This window comes from Alosa pseudoharengus, unplaced genomic scaffold, assembly GCF_046254945.1.
Source record: "Alosa pseudoharengus isolate Yale_2024_CS ecotype anadromous, Long Island Sound unplaced genomic scaffold, YU_APseudo_1.1 YU_APseudo_1.1_scf_21, whole genome shotgun sequence".
NCBI lineage: Eukaryota > Metazoa > Chordata > Actinopteri > Clupeiformes > Clupeidae > Alosa > Alosa pseudoharengus.
This window is the reverse complement of record NW_027468674.1, coordinates 23,433,574-23,455,044: the sequence shown is the minus strand read 5'-3', so window position 1 is coordinate 23,455,044 and position 21,471 is coordinate 23,433,574. Positions and strand designations below refer to the sequence as shown.

At 41.9% G+C, this 21,471-nt stretch overlaps 2 protein-coding genes across 16 annotated transcripts in view; one reads left to right on the top strand and one right to left on the bottom strand.

Moving 5' to 3' along the window:
- The first annotated feature begins 379 nt into the window (after positions 1-379).
- On the top strand, positions 380-9,859 carry map2k4b (mitogen-activated protein kinase kinase 4b). 2 transcript variants are annotated; one of them, XR_012990131.1, is made up of 13 exons: positions 380-736; positions 1,500-1,535; positions 3,004-3,106; positions 3,467-3,641; positions 4,092-4,211; positions 5,060-5,179; positions 5,285-5,336; positions 5,459-5,586; positions 6,304-6,381; positions 6,667-6,815; positions 7,419-7,464; positions 7,808-8,709; positions 9,014-9,859. XR_012990131.1 is itself a non-coding variant. In XM_076298206.1 (12 exons), exons 1-12 carry the CDS (start codon positions 610-612, stop codon positions 7,919-7,921), a joined length of 1,248 nt encoding a protein of 415 aa, XP_076154321.1. In that variant the 5' UTR covers positions 380-609; the 3' UTR covers positions 7,922-9,859. The 2 variants fall into 2 exon arrangements, 1 of the variants encoding a protein (XP_076154321.1); XM_076298206.1 differs by having other exon boundaries at positions 7,808-9,859.
- Positions 9,860-10,977: 1,118 nt separating this feature from the next.
- The window catches only part of myocd (myocardin), a 92,469-nt gene continuing 81,975 nt past the window's right edge, over positions 10,978-21,471 (bottom strand). For 11 of the 14 annotated variants that reach the window (XM_076298192.1, XM_076298200.1, XM_076298202.1 and 8 more), the window contains 9 exons: positions 21,276-21,457; positions 20,233-20,337; positions 19,721-20,055; positions 19,242-19,389; positions 17,598-18,737; positions 17,071-17,214; positions 16,526-16,657; positions 15,851-15,908; positions 10,978-15,489 (listed from right to left, as the gene is read on the bottom strand). In XM_076298192.1, coding sequence (XP_076154307.1) covers positions 14,906-15,489; positions 15,851-15,908; positions 16,526-16,657; positions 17,071-17,214; positions 17,598-18,737; positions 19,242-19,389; positions 19,721-20,055; positions 20,233-20,337; positions 21,276-21,457 — 2,828 coding nt within the window. In that variant the 3' untranslated portion in view covers positions 10,978-14,905. The remainder of the gene's footprint in view (positions 15,490-15,850; positions 15,909-16,525; positions 16,658-17,070; positions 17,215-17,597; positions 18,738-19,241; positions 19,390-19,720; positions 20,056-20,232; positions 20,338-21,275; positions 21,458-21,471) is intronic. The other 3 variants (XM_076298196.1, XM_076298199.1, XM_076298201.1) reach the window with 3 other exon arrangements.

Sequence of the window (21,471 nt, the reverse complement as noted above, 5' to 3'; positions counted from 1 at the left end):
ATATAGTGTTTGGACAAAGGCGTAATGATATAGGCCTACTGTTGAATTTTCAAATCATTTATATATTCTCACACATTTCAGGTGTGTGAAGTCAGTAGCCTACCCAGGGGAATGGTCACAAATGTGCACTTCTGCTTTTGGGTGTCTTTGGATAGGCTATCAAATGGCTCAGTGGGCCTTTCTGACAAAGCTGGCTAATGGTGGCAAAGAGTTGATTCAGACTATTTCACTCTTTCTTTTGCTTTTTTATATTATGACATTTGCAAATACCTATTGACTTATTATTTGTATGCTGCCCATAGTACAATTTTGGGTATGTTGCCTTCATGCGTAAGGATCCATAAGGGGGAATATTACCTAACCTGGCAACCCCACCAGGCCTCAGAACTTGGCCTTCTGTGTGTCGGACAGTGTAATACCCAGCACCGAAGCTGGGTGTCCCGCGTTGGTAAATTGTTTTAACCCCTTAATATCTTTGTTATAGCTAATGATTCTTCCGTGACTTGCGTTAACAGACGTGGACGGTGAGCTGCGTTTTAATCTTGTCTGGAAAGGGTGAAGTTTACTCCCTGCATTGCAGCCACAGTGCTGCTGGAATCAAACACAACAATGGCGACTCCCAGTCCTAGCACCAATTCAACAACCTCCTCCTGCAGTAAGACTAATAACGCAGGATCCATACTACACCACTACCAAACGCAGGCTCAACATTTAACAACAATGACCAACATGCAGGGTAAGATGATTATTTACGGATACTTTTCCTCTCGAAATTTCTTCTTGGAATTTATTTGGGGGAAAGTATGCTCACTGTGTCACGACTGCAACGTAGTGATACAGTAGTTGCTACCTATCAATGAGTAGGCCTTGTTATTTTGTTTAGCTTTTTATGTGATCAGTGGCAGTTGTGTTACCATTCGTTTTGCGTTCGTGTGGGGAAAGGATGGGCTAGTTGTGGGCTTTTCATGGTCTCGATTGAGTTTTCAAGGATCGATTTTAGGTCGTTTTGCTACATGTAGCTTACCACCACCGCATAGGCCTGTGGCTAACAAACTATTATGCTATTCGTATTCTCTTCCTTATAGTCTGTAGTGCTCACTTCTGCCATTTAATTTATTTTCATTCAAAAGCGTACTGGTTTATAGCATTAACGATTATGACTGATGACTGGCTAAATTTTTAGCTTTCCAGTGTAGTGTATGATACCTTTCTATTCATAGCTGTAGTTAGCCTTCGTCTGTTGCATGAGTCTTTGCTTGCAACAAGATTTAAGTGACGAATGCATGAAAGTGTCGTTTACCTAAGAGCCAGCCCCACCTTCATAGATAGGGGTTTATTATATTTATAAAACATTTGGAGCACATTATAGGAGAGTAATCGTCGTCTCTTGCGTCTGCATTTTTGTCATCATATAGGCTACTTGTAATAAGTGTTCTTATCACCTGGTAGTTGCAACTCTCTCCATTGCCAAAATAATAAATGTTATTATAACGTTTCAGATTCCAACACTTGCTGGAGATGTCAAAATGAATCAGGTACTTATATATTTTTGTTTGTTTGTTTGTAATGCTTCTAAAATGATTTCCATCATTTTGAGATGAAACACCATGTCCTTCTCAAAGGACTGAGCTGATGTCAAGAGAGGGCAGATCAGCTCCATGACATTGCTTGTCATAAAAAATACTTTCATTTTGTTTCATCAGCCTTATGGTGGCATTAGAAGCACTTCTTTTATTTTATTTTTGTTTGTTTTGTTATGCAATCACTACCATTTTGGTTAAACATTAGTTGGCCTATAGAATGAGCAATGGCTGTGTACTGTATGTGTCAAAATATGACTGGGCAAAGTACTTCCGTCAGCAAAGCACTCTCCGCAGCAGTTCAGTCTCCTCATGACACATGGATTGTTATCATTTCACATATGGTCACAAGCAAGGACCACCACAGCATAGGTTTGCGCCTCAAAGACCGAAAAAGAATTGTGCATCGTGCTTCATTGCATTGTGCGTGTTTCAGTGAAAAAAAGACCAGTCCTGTGTGTTCTGAACTTCCACTCCTTTACACCATATAGTTATTCACACTCCACCATATAGTTATTTACTATATAGAACACTATCCAGGGAAGGAGTGGCTTTTTAGAACGTAGATATGGTTCTCTCTTCCTGGGTCCCTTATTTTATTATGTGGGCGCATGGAATGCAATGACATGCCCTCAGAGGTTTCTTCTTCACAATAGGGTTTCAGATTAACCCGGCCGGAGCCTCTCAAAGTAATTTTTCTGTCTGGTGATGCTTCCTTTATCCTCTTTCCTCCAGTTGTATGGTATTCTGTCAGCTCTCACTCTTTATCTGTCTGTGGGGAATGACAGAAAGCCTCTGATATCTGACAGAGATGCTCAATCCACTACCAAACGGTCTGTCTCTTGATAGACTTTTGTTTACAGAATAATTGATGAGCATATGCATTGGATGTAGAATGCCAATCATCTATGTCAGGGAACTTTCAAGAGTATTATCAGAACTACTCAAGTTAGGGCCACAGCAGCTGAATAAAAGTGCAGTTGGAGGATTGAGCATCTTTGGTCTACTTGCAATTATGCCTTTTTCTTTATTTATGTGCATATTTTATTTGTGTACATTTTTGAACACCCTTAACATGTCTCATTTTTGTCATCAACTGGGCTTTGTGGATGCATGGGATTAGGCGTTGTCTGTGGATGAGGGAGTGTCGGGAAACTCTTGCCTTTCACTCGACGTTCATTTCGAAGACCTTACAATTTTGTTTGAGTAATTCCTATATACTGACTCTGCAGAGACATCCATCTCTGTAATATAGAATGCAGTCTCTCACTACAGTATTTGCACCGGCTATTTTAGTACATTGTGTGTGCACAATAAGACAAATCACTGACTGTTATTTTTCTGCAACATTCTGCTTTCTCTTTCTCTCTCTCTCTCTCTCTCTCTCCCCCCTTTTTTCCTCTCTTTTGTTGTTTTTTTACAGCTAACCGCAGAGCCCTGAAGTTAACCTTTGCCAATCCTCCCATGAAACCAACAACAAGGCTCCCAATCTCTACTGTGACCCCTCCATTCCAAAACCCTCATATGTAATTTCAGTTTTTTTTTCCTTTCAATTCACATCACATCTTGAATTCAGATAGTCATGGATAAAAAGTAGAAATGCATGACACACTGTATTCAACATGACTTTTGTATGTCATTGCTGTAGTTCTCATGTGGATCTCTTGATGTCAGTAAATAGTGTGAAATGGAAGGAAGTCACCACACATTTTTGGAGTTGGGTGTGACCACTCTCTTAACCCATTTGGATCACGTGTTGTATTGATTGTGGAATCCATCTAACATACAACTTTTTTGTGTGTGCGTGTGTGTGTGTGTGTGTGTGTGTGTGTGTGTGTGTGTGTGTGTGTGTGTGTGCGTGTGTGTGCGCGTGTATGCATGTGCAGAGAGAGGCTGAGGACACACAGTATTGAGTCGTCGGGGAAGCTGAAGATCTCCCCAGAGCAGCACTGGGACTTCACTGCCGAGGACCTGAAAGACCTGGGCGAGATCGGCAGAGGCGCCTACGGCTCTGTCAACAAGATGGTCCACATACCCAGCAACCAGATCATGGCCGTGAAGGTGCAGCACACAGCCACTTCCATGACTTACATGATGTTTTGTGTGGATATGTTGATGCTTGTGATTTGTATGTGAATACATGATTTTCTATAGATTTGTGGCAAACATATCAACATACAAAGTATCATTGTGAAGTGATATCATTTGCAAAGTGCAAAGTCTGTCAGCAAGCAAAGTTCTGAAATAATACAGATATTGTGTGGCATTTTTGAGAATTTAGCTGACTCATCCATGTTTTTGCTTCAGTGTCTTGCCCAATGATGATAAACTAGAAAATAGATTTTGTCTAGTTATTAAATTAGCTTTAGTCAGAGTTAAGACTTTGCACTTTGCCCATCAATCAAATTATGGCCCCAGATGTCAGATGTGCTTGCAACAGAGTGAATTAAATGGATGATATTCTGCTTGCTGGTGCTATAATTCATCTCCTGGTCATGTGATTGTCTCCAGCGGATTCGCTCCACTGTCGATGAGAAGGAGCAGAAGCAGTTGCTGATGGACCTGGATGTAGTCATGAGGAGTAGCGACTGCCCCTATATTGTCCAGTTTTATGGCGCTCTTTTCAGAGAGGTGAGGGGTCCTCTTCTCATTCTCTCAATATCTAATGATGTGGAGACAGATAACTATATCACCATGATAAAAACCTGAATAGCACCCCTTGAATATGCCTCCTTTAACTGGAATATTGTGACATGTAAACACATTAGTCAGAAAATGCCCCTTTCGGAATGTTAAATTCTGTCTGCACATGTTCTTGCAAGGAATTTTGATTGATTGGTTTGATGGTCTGACACTTGGCAAATGTAAAGTGTCTAAAGTTGTAAAGTAAAGTTCTAGAGTGAAGATGAGATCAATTTATGTTTTAAAACCTGAAAGTTTTAATGTCATAATGGAATATATTGATGGGTGAAAGCATCGCAATGCTCAAAGAAGCAGGTTTTGCGCACACTGCTGATAGATTGGTTGAAAACTTCTCAAGGCGGCTGATTATAAGGATAAAATGCAAAACAATAGCAGTTCTAATCTAGCCAGATTCACCTATTTTGCGGTCATGAATGAAATTCAGGGCCAGAGACCGTTGAGACGTCATGACGCAGATACTAGCCTACTTCTGCTCGTTGTTGGTTTATTCAGAATATTAATATGTAAACATTCCCTTTTCCGCTGGACATGGAAACATTTTTTTTTGAATATTGCCATAACCAGAATATGGTCCTTAATTGTAATATGGTGTGCATGGAAACCTAGTCATTGAATGTGATATGTTGTTATGATAGCTGGTGTTGGTTACAGTGATGTGTGTGATGTGTTGTTATGATGTCCGGTGTTGTTATGATGTCCGGTGTTGGTTACAGTTATCTTTTTATGTAGAATTTGTGAGATTTGCTTTGACCCTCTGTATCATTGCTCTCTTTCAGGGTGACTGTTGGATCTGTATGGAGCTCATGTCTACCTCATTCGACAAATTCTACAAATATGTATATTGTGCATTAGATGATGTCATTCCAGAGGAGATACTGGGCAAAATAACATTAGCCGTAAGTAAATCAACAGGCAATTCACCTGTTTTCCACTTGTTGTGTCTGATGTATCACCACCAAACAAAGATGGTGTTGTGACTCTTCTCCCTTACTTGTTCACAGACTGTGAAAGCACTGAATCACTTAAAAGAAAACTTGAAAATAATCCACAGAGGTAAGTGACTGTCCTCAAAGGATCAAAAGATATATTAATAAATAAAACACTGAGAATGTCACTCTGACATTATGGGTTCCGGCATTCCTCTCATTACATTTTTTTTGTGTTTTTACATTTAGACATCAAACCCTCCAACATTCTCCTGGACCGGAATGGCAACATAAAGCTTTGTGATTTTGGCATCAGTGGCCAGCTGGTGGACTCCATAGCCAAGACCAGAGATGCCGGATGCAGGCCCTATATGGCGGTGAGAATGCAGCGTTGTCACAACACTGCTGTGTTTGAAAGTTCATGTTCCTGTTTCTTTGCCACAAATTCCCACGCAAGGATGTCAAGTTGATGTGACTCGAACTCAAAAAAAAAAAACACTGTCCAAGCTTTGACACACTTTTGACCAATTGCAATAATTGTAGGTGAAGGCTAGGTGTTCATTTGAGGCGACTCAACTTGACCCAAGCCTGACCACTGAGGCATTTGCATTCTCCCACTGATGAAGAGAGTTCCCTTCTTTGACCCATATCTGTGTTTTAAAAGCAAAGCTTGATGTCAGGCCCAATCGGTCCTTGCCTTGTTTTTATACAACTACTTACATAATCAAACATTCCTGTTGTGGAAAAGCTATATTACTTGAAGTCCTGACAATATAGTAAATATATTTTCAACAGATTGCACAAGAGGGAAATTAACCCACGTAGAGGTCAAAGGGCGCAAGCCAGCCAGCCAGCCGGACGGACCCAGTCTCCTTGAACTCTGATTTTAGTTCCAGCAGACAGCTGTAAATCTATAGTCTGTTTTCTCCAATTCTTGGAACCTCTCACAAGAGAAATACTTTGGAGTCACGTGGGCTGAGAAACAACAACAACAACAGAATAAGAGTCACTATAAATGAATGTGTTGTTTTATGTCTGGAAATAATCTTGTGAAAGTGTTTCTTACGCGTGGTATGCTTGGTCCTATGTTACAGCCTGAGAGAATAGACCCCAGTGCTTCCAGGCAAGGATATGATGTCCGATCAGACGTCTGGAGTTTGGGAATCACTCTGGTGGGTGCCAGAGAGGAGATTGATGTATTTGACCTCAGCATGATTATAAAAATATGCAGTCTTCATAGCACATGTTTAGCATTATTTTAAGGTTTTGTATATAAGGTCTTTGTGTATAATCTCAGCTCTGGTTATCATTTTTATTTTTCATATTAGGTATGATGTACCTAATTAAGTAACTGTATCTACAATGCATAACTGTATGATTGTATGTTTTATGTATAGTATACAACTAACTATTTATTTTGGTTGTTTATACTTTTCTGTGTGTTTTTCTTTGAATAGTACGAGCTGGCTACAGGTCGTTTCCCCTACCCTAAGTGGAACAGTGTGTTTGACCAGTTGACCCAGGTGGTCAAGGGGGATCCCCCTCAGCTATGCAACTCTGAGGACAGGCAGTTCTCCCCGAAATTCATCAATTTTGTCAATCTATGGTGAGCACCCCCATCTGTCTCCCCAGTTTCTAAACATGTCTGGCATGTCCTGCCTGTCTGGTTTGCTGCCCTCTTGTGGACGAAACCTTTCTGTTCAAATTCATCTCTGGTATTTTCTTAGCAGTAGAGGAACTAGCATGTTTTGGGAATGTTTTAATTGACACCTTTCCTATCCTTTCCTGCTCAAATAACAAAATGCCTCTGTGAATATCACACTCTAGTGAATCAGTAACATTGAACAGACTAACAGACCATTTTTACTATGGCTAGGCATGGCATCTTCCTACCTATCAGTCACCTATCTCAGCCTCAGTGTCCTTGTCAGGTGGGAGGGGCTTCAGAGAGGATTTTGTTTTACTATGAGCCAGTTTCCTGTAAAAGGATTAACCTAGCCCTGGACTGAAAGCTTTTTTTTTACAATGGAAATCTCCATTAAAGTTCTCGTTTAGTCTGACAAGGCTTCGTCCACGTACGGGAAACTGGCCATTTGATCTTCAATGCCCCTTCCTTCCTCCACCTCTGCTGACTGTCTTTTTAAGCAGCCCATGTTCACTGTGATAAATCTATGATCACTCATGTGTTCTACACCTCTGTTGTCTCCAGCCTTACTAAGGATGAATCAAAAAGGCCAAAGTATAGAGAGCTTCTGGTAAGTGTCCTCCATGTCTGTCCGTTCTTTTGTAGTGAACCACACTGCCATGATAATTCTTCACCCTCGACTGCTTAGAGTAGACCAATTAATGATAGACAGTATTTACAAATGTCTGGTTTTGTATCTAAATGTGTGAATCCATATAGGTACACATGCATGAGTAAATGCATGGCATCTGTATTCATATTTTACATTGATCAAGTCTGTTGTGACATCAACCCTTAAGGGTCTGAGAGTTGTGGTGATTACTTTTTTCCTGAGCATTTTTTTGGCAAAAGCTGGCATTCCGTTCCCTTATACAGATGATGCTGTAATTTTTGACGTCGTATGTGTCCAACAGAGGCACCCTTTCATTCAGATGTACGAGGAGCGAGAGGTGGACGTGGCCAGCTATGTGTGCAGGATCCTCGACCAGATGCCCACCTCGCCCAGCTCGCCCATGTATGGGGACTGATCCCACGGCTTCAACACTCTGACCAAGGAACGAGGGGTCACCTTTGGTAACCTTTCGGGTGCACAGCATCGCATAGTGACATGGTTTCTTATTTAAACAGCAATGAAACAAACATACAAACAAAACAAAACAAATGACGTAGAACAATTCCCAAAACGTTTTGTGCAATAAACATGGCTCTCATATCCGTGTCCATCAAATATTGATCATGACATGTCATATTCTCTTCAACAGTTGCCACACATTGTAGTGTCGAGTCATAGGTTCCATCTTGCCATAACATTATATTCATGAGTAGAAAACCAAACTTGAACTCTCACTGTCTGATCCCACCATCATTCACCTTTGCTTGAATGGGAATAAAAAAAAAAGTTAAATCTATACTTGAACACACCGAAACAAATGCAGATTTACCAAATAAGAAAACAAAGTTGCATTCAAATGGAAAACCATAAGCCATCCACATGTGTTTCAGTCACCGTATATGTTTATAGTAATATGCCAATGTACAGTCAGTGGGATACAGACCAACCCACACTTGCATTTTAGCACATCACCACATTGAACACTCGCGCTTTTCTGTAATTGAATGCGTATGCGAAAGTATTGTTACGTAACAACAAAAAAGTGTACTGTGGCTTCATTATGTTTTCTGATTATGCAATATTTTCAAAAGAAAAAGATAGTTTGCCTTTCAGATGCAGAATTCACTCATGGTGTACAAAAACGCTAAAATGTTTACACCGCATAAAAGGACTATTCCTTCGAAGAACAGTTTACTTGATGTGGTGAGTGTATGCTTAGAGTGATAAGACAATTCATAAATTGTAAATGTGTATTTATATCTTCATCTGCGCAAATAGTAAGACCGTTGTAAAACTTCACATTACATCTGCCACTTTGCCCTAGTCCTTGTACAGATGGCCAATGGAGTCTGCCTCTTTACCTGAAATCACACATTGATGCAAACAGCATGTTATCAACTGAATTAGCATGACGGCTTAGCTTGTGTCGATGGAATGTTCTTTTCTCTCACTTTTTTTTGTTCTCCTTATTTTTCTAACTCCCGTATTCGCGTTACTTTCAAAATAGATGCATAATGTCTCAGTAAAGGTGTCCAGTGAAATGGTTCGATTTGGATCAATCCCATTCTTAAGGAGCCAGGCAGTATTCGGCAGTCAAGGAAGGCCAAGTTTGGAAATCACTGGAGCAGTGCGAGTCATCTCGACTGATTCACATCAAAGATGACTTGCGGTTTTATAAAACATTGAACTTTGCTTTTTAACAGGGCAGTTGTTTTTTGTCTGCTTTCCATTTGTGCCGCCTGCGGCCCTTTGAGATGAAAACTCCTGCATCGGTTTATCAATTCTGTTCTTCTACACTTTTACTTGCGTGTGTCAAAAACGAAACAAACAAACAAACAAAAATAAATAAATAAATAAACTTTCACCTGTAATGTTGACACAATCTCTTTTAAAGGAGGTAGACACAAATGATGTAAAAATGGCAATTTATTAGAATGTTAATAGTGGAGGGCAAAGTAATATGGGCAAGTATTATTCTAATGTATCTTTATTGAGGGTTGGGGGAGAAAGTGTACAGTATGTCCACACTGTGAAAATATTTTAAATGTATGTTCTGAACCATAGCAAATTGTTTAAAACACAAGAATAAAAAAAAGATGACGTGCAGGGATGTTGCCTTCTATGTCTTGTAGCAGGAGTGCTGGGGCAGTCCGGTAGCTCCTCCTATTTACTTCACATATATTTATGAAAGTATCCATGAAATTTTAGTGTTCACATAGTAATGATATGAGCTAAGTATCTGCCTGCGGGTCAGTTGTTATTAAATTAGGATTTGACTTGTGACCTTATTATCATTGTTTTGTAAGGTCTGGAAATACAAAAATGGCTAAATAAAGTAAATTGATCAGCAACATTTTATGCACTGACCTCCTTATTTGGTCTTGTTATTGCAATAATTCTTTTTTAGATATGGTGATTTTTCTTTTTTAAATTACTGCATTTACAGTATTATTAACCCTTCCTCCTATTATATTGGAGGTCACACTAACCCTTGTTATCATCTAAAAGTGTTTGTGGCCTGAATCCAAATAATTGACAGTGCTAAATATTATCTTAATCTATGAGTTTATCCACCCACAAGTATTGAGGATGGACAGTGAGTAGGTCAAATTGACCCAGTGTCAGACATATTAAAGCTAAAAGTGTCCATTTGATTTGGAGAACTATTTATTAAATGACTCCTGATTCTACTTTTCGGCTCTAGTCTTCAAGTACTGCTCTATATCCTCACTTAGTACTTCAACCCTTGTAGAACAGCAGTAAGATGATCACTGATTAACCTTTTGCCTATAGCTCATAGTGTCATACAATGTTGAGTGATGGGTCTTCCTCTCTCTATGATACAAACTAGCAGCAATGTCATAGATGCCCCCCACACATGCATACTTGTATACTCGTATGTACACACACACACACCCATACACCAGACAGTTGCTTGCAAAAATGTTGTCTGACTCCGCTAGAAAGTTGTAGAGGCATAAATCTGTGTGGACATCGATACCTATTGAGCCATTTATATTGGAGAATTAAATTTACTTGCTACCATTTATCAATTCACTGTGTGTGATTTTAGGTCAGTTTGACTCTGAAATGAAAAAGGTGATGTCTGAAGAATGCAGGCACATATTAATTTCTGTCTTTATGCTTTACTCCTCTACTGTACTAGTGGCAGGGAACATGTAAGGGATGAACTTCTCAACTCGTAACATCACTGTTATTTATAACTGCATTGGATCTAGTTAAGACATATCTAAACTTCCTGTCTAACTCCTTTGGGGGTCTTACCTTGCACATTTTATAGGGTTCAGACTGACCTTGACATTTGAAAATGATGTCATGTTGAAGCAACTAGAGGGAATTTTTGTTCAGTCAATGGTGGAATTTTCAGTGCAAAAACATATTTTACGTTTCCAAGAGTTGTCATGTAAAAGATAAACACAAACACACTGGACAAAAACAAGGATAAACATGTGGACTTTATCGTGTTTACATTTATTTATTTTTTTCCTCTTTAATATTACAGTGGTGTAGACAAATACTGAGACGGTTTACATTGTAAAGCTGTTCCGTGGCCAAGCAAAAAGGAAGCTCTTTGTCATTTTTTTATTTTCATGGGGGGGACAAACAAACACAAACCTCCATGCTTCACCAAGATGAACAAATGTGCAACAACAATGGTTTTCTTAATCTTAATCAACTCCCAACACTTCTAGCAGGGTAATAATAAACAAAGTATGCAAAGTGTGTGATTAAAGTCATATTCCAGCAGTACACAAACACGGGAAAAGAAAATAGCAAAGTGAGCTGCATTTGGCCAAGTTAAACCTCCATATTCACAGACATTTTCTGACAAGGATCATTTAGGGATAGAAGGTGTAAACAAGTCCAATCTGTTATTTTCCTCTTTTCTTTCCATAATAGTGTTTCCTTGAAAAAATAGAGCAAATATTCTAACACTCTTGTTGCTGGTCATGATTGCATTGGGGACCCTACTGTGAGGGGCATCTTTTTTGTAAAATATATTTGACAATGAAAACTTAATATGGTAAATATTACATATCCGAGTAAGCTGACCCCTCACTTTTTGGTCACTGAACAACTGTAGACTAGGTATTAATAAAACATTTGTTTATATTTAAGGTGACTTCATCTCCATGTAAAAAGATGTAAAAAGATTGAAATAAAATGCAAAATGTTGCATACATCCCCTAAATGACCACTGTATCTACATTGAAGTTGATTCACAGTTTGATTTATGCACTTAATCATTTTGTCTTAACTTAATCAGACAACCTCCTATTGTTTGATGTAACGGACATTTGTGGCAAACTGCCTGGCTAAATTCATGGATGAATATTAGGGACCGTAACGTTAAGATACTGTACTGTAGTGTTCAAGCTGCCATATATTTCTCTCAGATACTTTAACTATAGCTGGCTTCACATTGTAATATCACAGAACAGCTTGAGGAGAAAAACATTTCAGGACTCTCCTGTGCACGGTAATGAACAAATAAAATTTCAGTATGCTATATTTGTGTTACCACCAATAAGGAAATAGCCAATGAGACAGAGGCCGAGATAATCTGTATCAGCCAATTATTTCCTCTAGTGGGTCGAATCCAAAGGTAAAAAAAGACTTAAACATCCCCACTCCGTACCTCTATTTCTGGGCATACATCTCACTGTTTAAAAAAAAATCTAACTGAAGCTAAAAGGTCCCATATGTGTCACATATTACATAGGCAACACATTGCGATAAGGTACCAAAAGTACAGTTCACAGTTAAATTGTATATAAGGAAAATGGTTGTGTCAAATATACATTACATTTTGTTATTCACAAGTGCTGGTAAGAATGGGGAAGTTCCCATTTTAAGTGGTTCTTTTTATGTAGTAAATTCTGTATACATAAAAACTTTGGGGAGATATAGTATAAACAGAAGACACGTTTTAGAAAAAAAAGAAAAGTAAATCATAAGTTACTTTGTTTACATTCCATGATATTAAAACAATGCAAGGTTAAAATGGTAGTACTTGGATACCTGTGTTTTTTTATATCATGAATCCCATTGAGACGTAAAGGAATGTCATATAAATTACCAAATGTATAAATATTTTAAGGAAAAACAAAAACTGAAATAAATATATTTGAGTGAGACCCTTGGATATTAAAATTGGGGATGGCTATATGAATGACCATTCATGCCACATAAGAAAAGATGAACTACATCTTGACATGCCAAGCTGACATGTTGTTAATTGTGACTATTTCACATAAATTTCACTATACTAATAGTGACCTTGTACACTAGTGTACACATTTATATACATGGCATTGTGACTTTGTACCATGCAATTATGACTTCAATGCCTCAGAAATGGAGACATTACATCAAACAGCTGAGACTTTCAACCATCAAACAGCAACTTTGCATACAGGTTTATACAGATGAAAATGTGGCTACATTTCAGAATTGAGCTATTGTTAAACTGATAGACAGTTAGGTCCACATACTTTCACAATAAAAAGATACTACAATATAACATTTGGTAATAGTACAATCCCAAGATGTAGTCACTGGTGTAAGACATGTTGGCTTACTATATACTGCTCAAAAAAATTAAGGGAACACTTCAATCATACACTGGATCGGTACCCTGACACGGTTTGGTTCTGAGCACAAGTAAAACTTTTGAGGCGAGTTTTTTATTTTGCAAGAACTGACAGACATTCTGTGTAGTTTGAGAATGGAGAAAAGGGTGGAAGGTTTCAAAAAATGTGTTTTAACAATTGTGGAAAACTGTAAGTGTTCCCTTAATTTTTTTGAGCAGTATATATATAGAGTAAAGTACAAAACATTTAGATTTGGTAAATGACATTTAGATGTGATGAGATGTGAAGATGTGTAATTCTGAGAGAATCAAAGTTGCTGGATAGACTTGCGAGATGTGTGAGATAGATACTTGCAGATATAGGTTGCTGCTGTGAGATACACAATCACTCAGAAATGTTGCAGTCAATCATTAGAAAAATAAATCAAAATGTTCCAACAAAAATAGTGTGTAAAATTCAGGAATCAAAATGAATTATGTGTTCACTTCTAGCCACATCTAGCTGTGTCGTCTGCAGAACTGTCTGAAGGCCAAGAAATAGGGACACATAGAAAAATGAAATAATGTGAGTTGGCCATTGTTCTACCTTAAGCTTATGTAGATACACTTAGTGTCAACAGTGGCAATGGCCTAGTCTGTAGCAAAAGAGGTACCTAACTGAAGTGCACACTGGGCCAAGACATGTTAATAATTAAAATACAAAATTAAGCTAAAAAGATTTCCACTAACAACTCATAGCTATTTTTTTTAACCAGGCTTGAATACAACAACACAATTTTGTAGGCCCATAGTTTGACTGGTGGGCTTTAAGCTGCCCAATTAAGAATTCTAAGAATTCCACTGTGATTTTGTAATGATGGTGTGCTGACATTAGCCCTAGGAAGTTGTCCAGCAGTTGTGAGTAAAGGCACACTGAAGGTAACATTGCTGTAATCATTATTTATGTACCAAAATAGGACTCAAAGTATATCTGGTGATAGAAAGGTGATATGTACTGAAAGCCCCTCACCACTAAATTTGCCAATCTACACTTCAGCAAACGGGATATAAAATGCTCACACAGAATAGCACGGTTTACGCTGTAGTAACAATATATGCAAAAATAATTAATGTGTGATAAGTTCTATACTACTCAAGGTGCAATGTGAACATTCCCATATGTACAATAGAATATTGGAGTAAATGATAAAAACTTTTATGTCCTCTACTGTGTACCTTCCAACACCACACACATGGATAGGTATATATTTGTCCTCTGAATAATACAGTGTAAATATTTACAAATTCTTCATTGTTGAAACATTTATGATTTCGCTTTTTCCTCTTATGTCCAATTCTGTTTGTAGATTCTTCTTGTTTCCAGTAATACAAACATATCATTACCCCAGAAGTCAAAATAAGGGTTTTCAAGTTTTAATGGACCATGACAAAATTCATAGCAACTGCAAAACTACTCTCAAATGTATGTTTTGATAAGGCAACATTGGTGAATTTGTCCTTTACATTCAATGGACTGACTTGATAAGAATCCATCCAAAATGGAAAGAAAAGTTGAATGGGCTGTGCGCATGTGTTGTCCAAAGAAGACCAAAATCACTCGTAGAAGTAAGGATATATCTAAAATGGTGTCAAAGAGTGACAAATGGCGCAGACGCACAAGGCACGGAACTGTAAAGTTGCTTTTGTCGGCTGGTTGTCGGAGTCGGGCAGGTTCTGTCTCTCCTCTCTCTCTCTCTCTCTCTCTCTCTTTTTCTCTCTCTCTCTCTCTCAGTTCCTTGGTAAACATTACCAGTGCTCCAGGTGCAAGTCCATTGCTGAGTTCAAGTTGATGTCGGTCACGTCCAGGAACTCTGTGTTGAAGATGCTCGGCCCAGTCGGAGGTATGGTGTTAAAAGCCGTTGCCGAGCTAGGTGGAGTCAGATCCAGCCATTCCATGGTCTCCCACGGCGATTCAGCGAACGTCATCCCAAGTCCCTGGCCATCTGTGGGGACGGGCGATACCTTCGTGGCCATCGGCGACAACGGGGTGTCCATCATGTCGCGGTTGCCGAGCATCTTGTCGTCTTGGTGAGAGCCGGCAAAGCCTCCGCCGCCGTCGCCCGCCTCCTCCCCCTGGCCCTCCTCGCTGCCGATCTTAAGCAGGACGATGTCGCCCTGCCGGCCCATGGAACTGCTCAACAGCGCCTCCAGGTGGCAGTCCCCGTGGCTCACGCCGTGCTCAAAGGGCATCTGGGAGGGCGACATGTGGCCGCCATAGTGTCTGTGGAACTTGTGCACGGCGATGCCACTGGCACTGCCCGCTGACACTGTAAGGTGAGGCACAACTTTGGTTACACAGGACCTCTCGTCCTTGGCGTTAGCCGGCATTTCTTGGAAGAGAAAGGGAAGGCGAGGAGAGGGGAAGGGAAGGGGATGGAGAGGGAAGGAGGGAGGGGAACATAGCACACAGCACAGGGGATTTAATGACTGTGTCCAGGCCAAGGCTGGAGTTCATTACAGGGTGATATACAGCCCTCGTGACTGAGGGTGGTTATCAGTGGGAGGTCAGGCTCCGACGACGGGTTTCAGTTTCAAGGCAGTGATTAATTTCCATTAAGACATAGAACAACACCTATATTACAATTACGTACGTCTGAAATTACACGTTGCAAAAGCATTTTTGTTAATCTAATTCTCCTTATTTAACAGATATATGAGTTGCAAATGTGAATATAAATGTACGCCTCTCACCTCCACTTTCAATGAGTACGTCCAGAATCTCGTCCATCTGTTGACTTCGAGTCAGTTGCTGAAACACAAGAAGGTGGTTCCACTTCAATCATTCAAGCCATCTGTGGCTGAGATGTTTGGCATAGGCAGATTTGTATTTCTAGTGCCAGCACGCAGCATATTTCAACTCAGCAAATAACTGTACGACTTCAAGGTACCACAACAACATTGATGACCTGCGATATGAGTTCAAGTAAATATGATCATGTCGAGAAGCAGATCATACTTTCTGTTCAAATTGAATGTGGACTGTTTAGTCTACTTCAATTAAAAGTGTGCTGTTTAGTCTACTATGCTATCACAACATCTGAAAGAGTCAGTCTAGCAGATGCTGCTGTTATGACAGCAGTGTACACAGCAGCAACCCACACAGCCATCCACGCTGTTTCAGTCTCATATGGCATGATCCTCATACAGCCGGTCAGCACCTTGTGTTAGGGTGCAAGGGAAACATAGGGACCGGTGGAGCTAAGTTAAAACACTATGTGAACCTGAGCATGTTGCTGGTGGAAGCAGCTGGAAGCTGAGGTGTGAAGGCTACAGTAGGTAGCGGTTAGCTGGGAGCGCCAAGAGGTGTATCGAGAAGGTGGGGTTGGGAGGTGCAAGGTGAGAGGGGTGGGGGCTGGTCTGCTTTACCTGCTTTACTGCATCCTCATAGCAGGGGGGCTGTTTAATCTTGGATGCAGCAGCGGGCTCTGAGCTACAGAAGGCAGTGGAGGTGATGGGGCACTTGGGGCCAGGGTGCCGGGGAGAGTGCATTACTGCCATCTACATGAGGAGATAGATGGGGCGAGATATTAATGGGTGGAGGAGAAGGACTGAAAGAGATGAAGCTGACTGACTGTCTTTTTTTTAATGGGGTGAGAAGGAGAAAGTTGGGCTGGGGAAGGAGATGAGATGAATGTATGTGACTGGGATATTTTTGTGAGTTGGGTTATTATAATAAAAGGTAGTTTGCGATGGATACATAATGTGTATGGTTGGTGGTCCCTGAAGTCAAACTTTACATTGTTGCTGAAATGTTGACTGCCCTGAACTCACACGATTTGGTGAATCTCCCAATAGTGCTATGGAGACAAGTCAACATACTTGAGTAATTCAGCTTTTTGAGCTGATTTCTCTGCATATTTACGTACAGTATGTAGTAAAGTTGTCTAGATAAATCTGTCATTATCACACACCTTGGGTTGCATGTGGGGACTCTTGGCTTTGGAGGCTCTTTCATTGAGACCCATCTCAGTGGGACTGGAGTATATGCCCTGCAGACCCCTCTGGTCAGGGGGGTAGGGACAGCTTACAGACTGACCGACATTCTTCTGCTGGATCTGTGTGAGACATGAGAAAGACACATGGGTTGACCTAGACCAAGATACCCTATTAATTATTACAAACTCAGGAGTGTGAAACATATTGTTTCCCTCGTAATTAAGTGAAAGTGATTGATAATGACTGACTGACTCTATTATTCTGTTACATGCTCCAAATGTAAAGCACTTTGAGCTGCATTCTGTGTATGAAAGGTGCTATACAAATAAAGCTTATTATTATTATATTATTATTATTATAAGTCTTGTCTGTGCTATAAACATACACAGACATTAATTGTAACTTTTTTACCATTTTACCAGGGATGTTATTGTTTTTCCATCAATAGTATTATCCATTGCCCATTGTAGTATACAGCTTGCCAGTACATAAGGAAGTGTACCTGCATGTTGCGCGGCCTGGTGCTTGCCTGGGCGTGGGCACAGCCATCCCTGACAATGGCGTGGGGGTGCACCATGTACGTGTGGCTGGGTGACGAGGACAGGCTGTTGGGCTGGGGGCTGCCGGACGTCTTGGCGCCCGGCGAATCCTGTGGCGAACACTGCGGGCTGAGGAAGGCGGACAGGCCTGAGGGGCTCCGGGAGGGCGGCGCCTCTGGACAGCGAGGCGGCGCTCCCATCATGCCACAGTGCCCAATGCCCTCTATGCAGCTGCTGCCCCCGCCGTTGGGATGCCCGCCGGCGCCACTGCCATTCTTCATAGCCTTGGAGGCCAGGGGGCAGCTGGAGGCCACGTGCTCCTGCTTGACGGACACGTTGGGGTAGAAGTGCTGCATCTGGTTGGGGTTGGGGGGTGCGTGCAGGTTGAGGCCGTGCGGCGGCTGCTGCTGGTTGTGGTGGGGGCCCAGTGGGGTGCTCGGGCCCTGGGGCAGCGGAGGCTGCCCGGCTGTCTGCGGAGGGGTCTGGTCCTGCATGCCGTGGGCGCGCTTGCGCTTGTGCAGCTGCATGCGCAGCTCCTCCACCTGCCGCTGCTCCTGGTGCAGCTTCCAGGTGAGCTCCTCGATCACCTTCTGCTTCTCCACCAGCATCTTGTCCTTCTCAGCGTCTAGCCCCGACCCTCCCTTACCCCCACCAGCACCACCACTGCCAATGCCATGACAACCGTTACCGTTGTTTCCTCCTCCTCCGAGGCCGACTGCCAAACCCTCGTCGGCGCTCAGATGGCCAGGAGACGCCTGGAGGCCGAACTGCGGCGAGGACATGGTGACGTCGCTGAAGCTGTCCGGCAGAGAGCCGCTCACCGACAGGTCGGACGAGGCGGGCGAAATGGGCGGCGTGGAGCTGGTGCTGCAGAACGGGTAGTAGCCGCCGCCGTGCGACATGGCGCTGGACGAACTTGGCGACTGGTAGGAGGACAGCGACCCGGTGGGCGTCACGGGGAAGGTCACCGTGGTGATGTCGCCGGGCTGCGAGGGCGAACCAGAGCTGGGGTCTCGGAAGGGCCGGAGCCTCTCGATGAGGGCGGTCTTGGTCCCTGATACGGGGAGACCCCGGATTCTCAGCTGCTGCCTCAGTTCAGACACCTGAAGGAACAATGTGGATGTGGAAATACACATTTTCTGTAAATGGTCACTTCACAACAACAGAAAATATTGGTCTCGGTTTTCAAATTCTGTGACAGTGTTTCTCATACATTGACTTATTTGTGGCGGCCCACCACAATATCAACATTGACCACCATATTTTCCAGGTTGTACTAAATTGTGCTTAAATCTGGTTAGCATCATAACCACACTGTGCTAATTGTTAAAAACTGTTGTATTCAAGTTAATTCTTCAAACCAACCACCACAAATGGAATTCAATTAAGTGGGAAACACTGTGTGATATGGATGGTTTCTAACAAAAATACAAAATCAAATTACAAGATCTGTCAAGAAAATAATGATTAAAATACATACTGTACAACTTGTAACTAGCTTGAAATTTGAAAAAAATTGTCATCTATCATGGCAAAATCCATTCCTATATTGTATATTTTAATTCGATATCTATAAACTAATATTTCAGTATCTATCTGCCACATACTTTGAGGTCATCCAGATTGGGCGGCAGCGGACCGGGCTTGACAGGGTTGACGGTGGTGGGGCTGCAGTAGGTGGTCTTTACTGGAGACGAAGACGAGCTGCTCACTGTACTGGCGGGGGCGCTAGAGCTACACGTCGACAGCTGCTCACTGGAGAACAGAACAGAACAGAGGGACTTGAACATCAGCACCGTTTTTAAGAGACCTTATTACAGCATTTTACAACTTCTCAGAAGAACAAATGGAGAATTAATTATTCTGTATGTTGTTATTTAGCAAACTATATGACTGGCAATATCACCACAGTTATCCATCAGGACTCACTTTATTTTTAATGGTTAATGTCAATGTTTCAAACCTATTTTTTGGACTTGGCTTCAACTTAATAGTACTTTTTTTTAACATTGCATAAACCTCAAACGTAAGCCCACCAATATAATGAATGAGCAACTTAAATAAATAAACATTTGTAGAGTCTGACCTGTTGCCTTGCTGCTGGTGCAAAGGCTGGTAGCTGAAGCTCTGGGATTGGTGCTGCTGTGGCTGGTGCTGGTGCTGCTGTTGCTGGGGGCACTGGGCGTGCTGCTGATGGTGCTGCTGGTGGTGCTGCTGGTGGTGCTTCTGCTGGCTAAGGATCTGGAGCTGCAGGAAGAGCTGCTGCTGCTGGAGCAGACGGGCGTAGGCTGAGTCCATGGGCGGAGGGGACTTCTCCGCCTTCTGGTCCGGCGGGATGTACTGGTGGTACTTCAGCTTCTTCACTTTGGGCTTGATGTCTTTGGGCTTCTTGTGGCGGTTTTTGTCTGAAGTCTTGGGAGGCTTCATCAGTGACAGAGAAATGGAAATAAATCATATTCAACTGAATTAATTGGTGGACGATGGACAGATTAATTGGTGGAGGAAAAACATACCTATGGAGTCTGAAGAAGGAATAAATGAGAGCAGAGTGTAAGAAAATGGTTTTGTCAAATCAAATATAAAGAAGCGCCCTCTTACCTTCACTATGGCAGGGACGGGAATTGGGGGTGTAGATTGTTTGCTGTTTGATTCTAGAGCACTCTCCTCTTGGCCATGATTGACAGCATCGCTACTGTGGGATCCCTAAAAGAAACACAAGAATTTAGAAAATGTCGATCCTTAAATTCAACCGTACTTGCGTTATCACACCAGGATTCTTTCCTGTCTGTCTGCAGCTTATCTCATCTCATTGGATCTTGTCTGACGTAAATCATTTGTTTTTCCCAAAATGTAGCAGTTTATTATTTATGGGGAGTAGATATTGTTCAGGAACATAAAAAAAAAAACCTGAGTATGATTGATTTGTCTGCTTTGGTGAGTGAGCTGAGATGTAGAGGGTATGGCAGACACAGGCACATGGCTCCAAGCTCCATGTGAGTACATGGAGTCTCCTGGCATCTGACTCATTTATGAGAGCATGGGTGAAGGTTTGTCATGCCTGGAGCCATGGTGGAGGTAAGAAACAAATACCCTTGGTACCCTCTCTTTCCACTTAGAGAAGTGGAGGGAGAGAGAGAGAGAGACTGGCATTCAAGAGTGGGCTCATTGCCAAAGACCTGTCACAGACTGGGTAACGGTCTCTCAAGAGTCTGAACAGAACGCTGCACTTCCACAAGCGACCACAGGGGGCAGAGTCATCTAAGAGATAACATTTAGACCACTGGTCTCCACTGTTCATACCAAATGTCATGGACAGTGGCTTCATTCACTACTTGACAAATCGCTGGTAACTCGACATAATCAAGGCCAGTATCCCTTCACAGCTGAATTCTATTACATAGCTTGTGAAGTTGTTTCAGTCACATTTAAACAGACGCCAGCCAGTTTAATGGAACCCTGCCCCTCGATTTAGAGCCAGGACTAAAAGGCCTACACCATAAAAGTATCTTTGCGTCAGGCAAATGTTTACTCAGGTGGCCGTAATATCCAAGATCAGACGTTTCTGTTATGTGTTATGAGTGAGTATGTGTGTGTGTGTGTGTGTGTGTGTGTGTGTGTGTGTGCGTGTGTGCACACCTCACCTGTGGCGGGCTGGTGAGGGAGGACGAGGACGAGGGGGACGCGTTGCCCTTGGTCTCGGAGAGCGGGCAGGCCGAGCCCTGGGACTCGTCACTGAGGGGCTGGTCGGGGGACAGGCTCTCGCTGCTGCTGTCCTCCTCGAAGGCGTACGAGTCCTCCTGCTTGGGGAACTTCCCATGGTTCACTGCAGCGATAAAT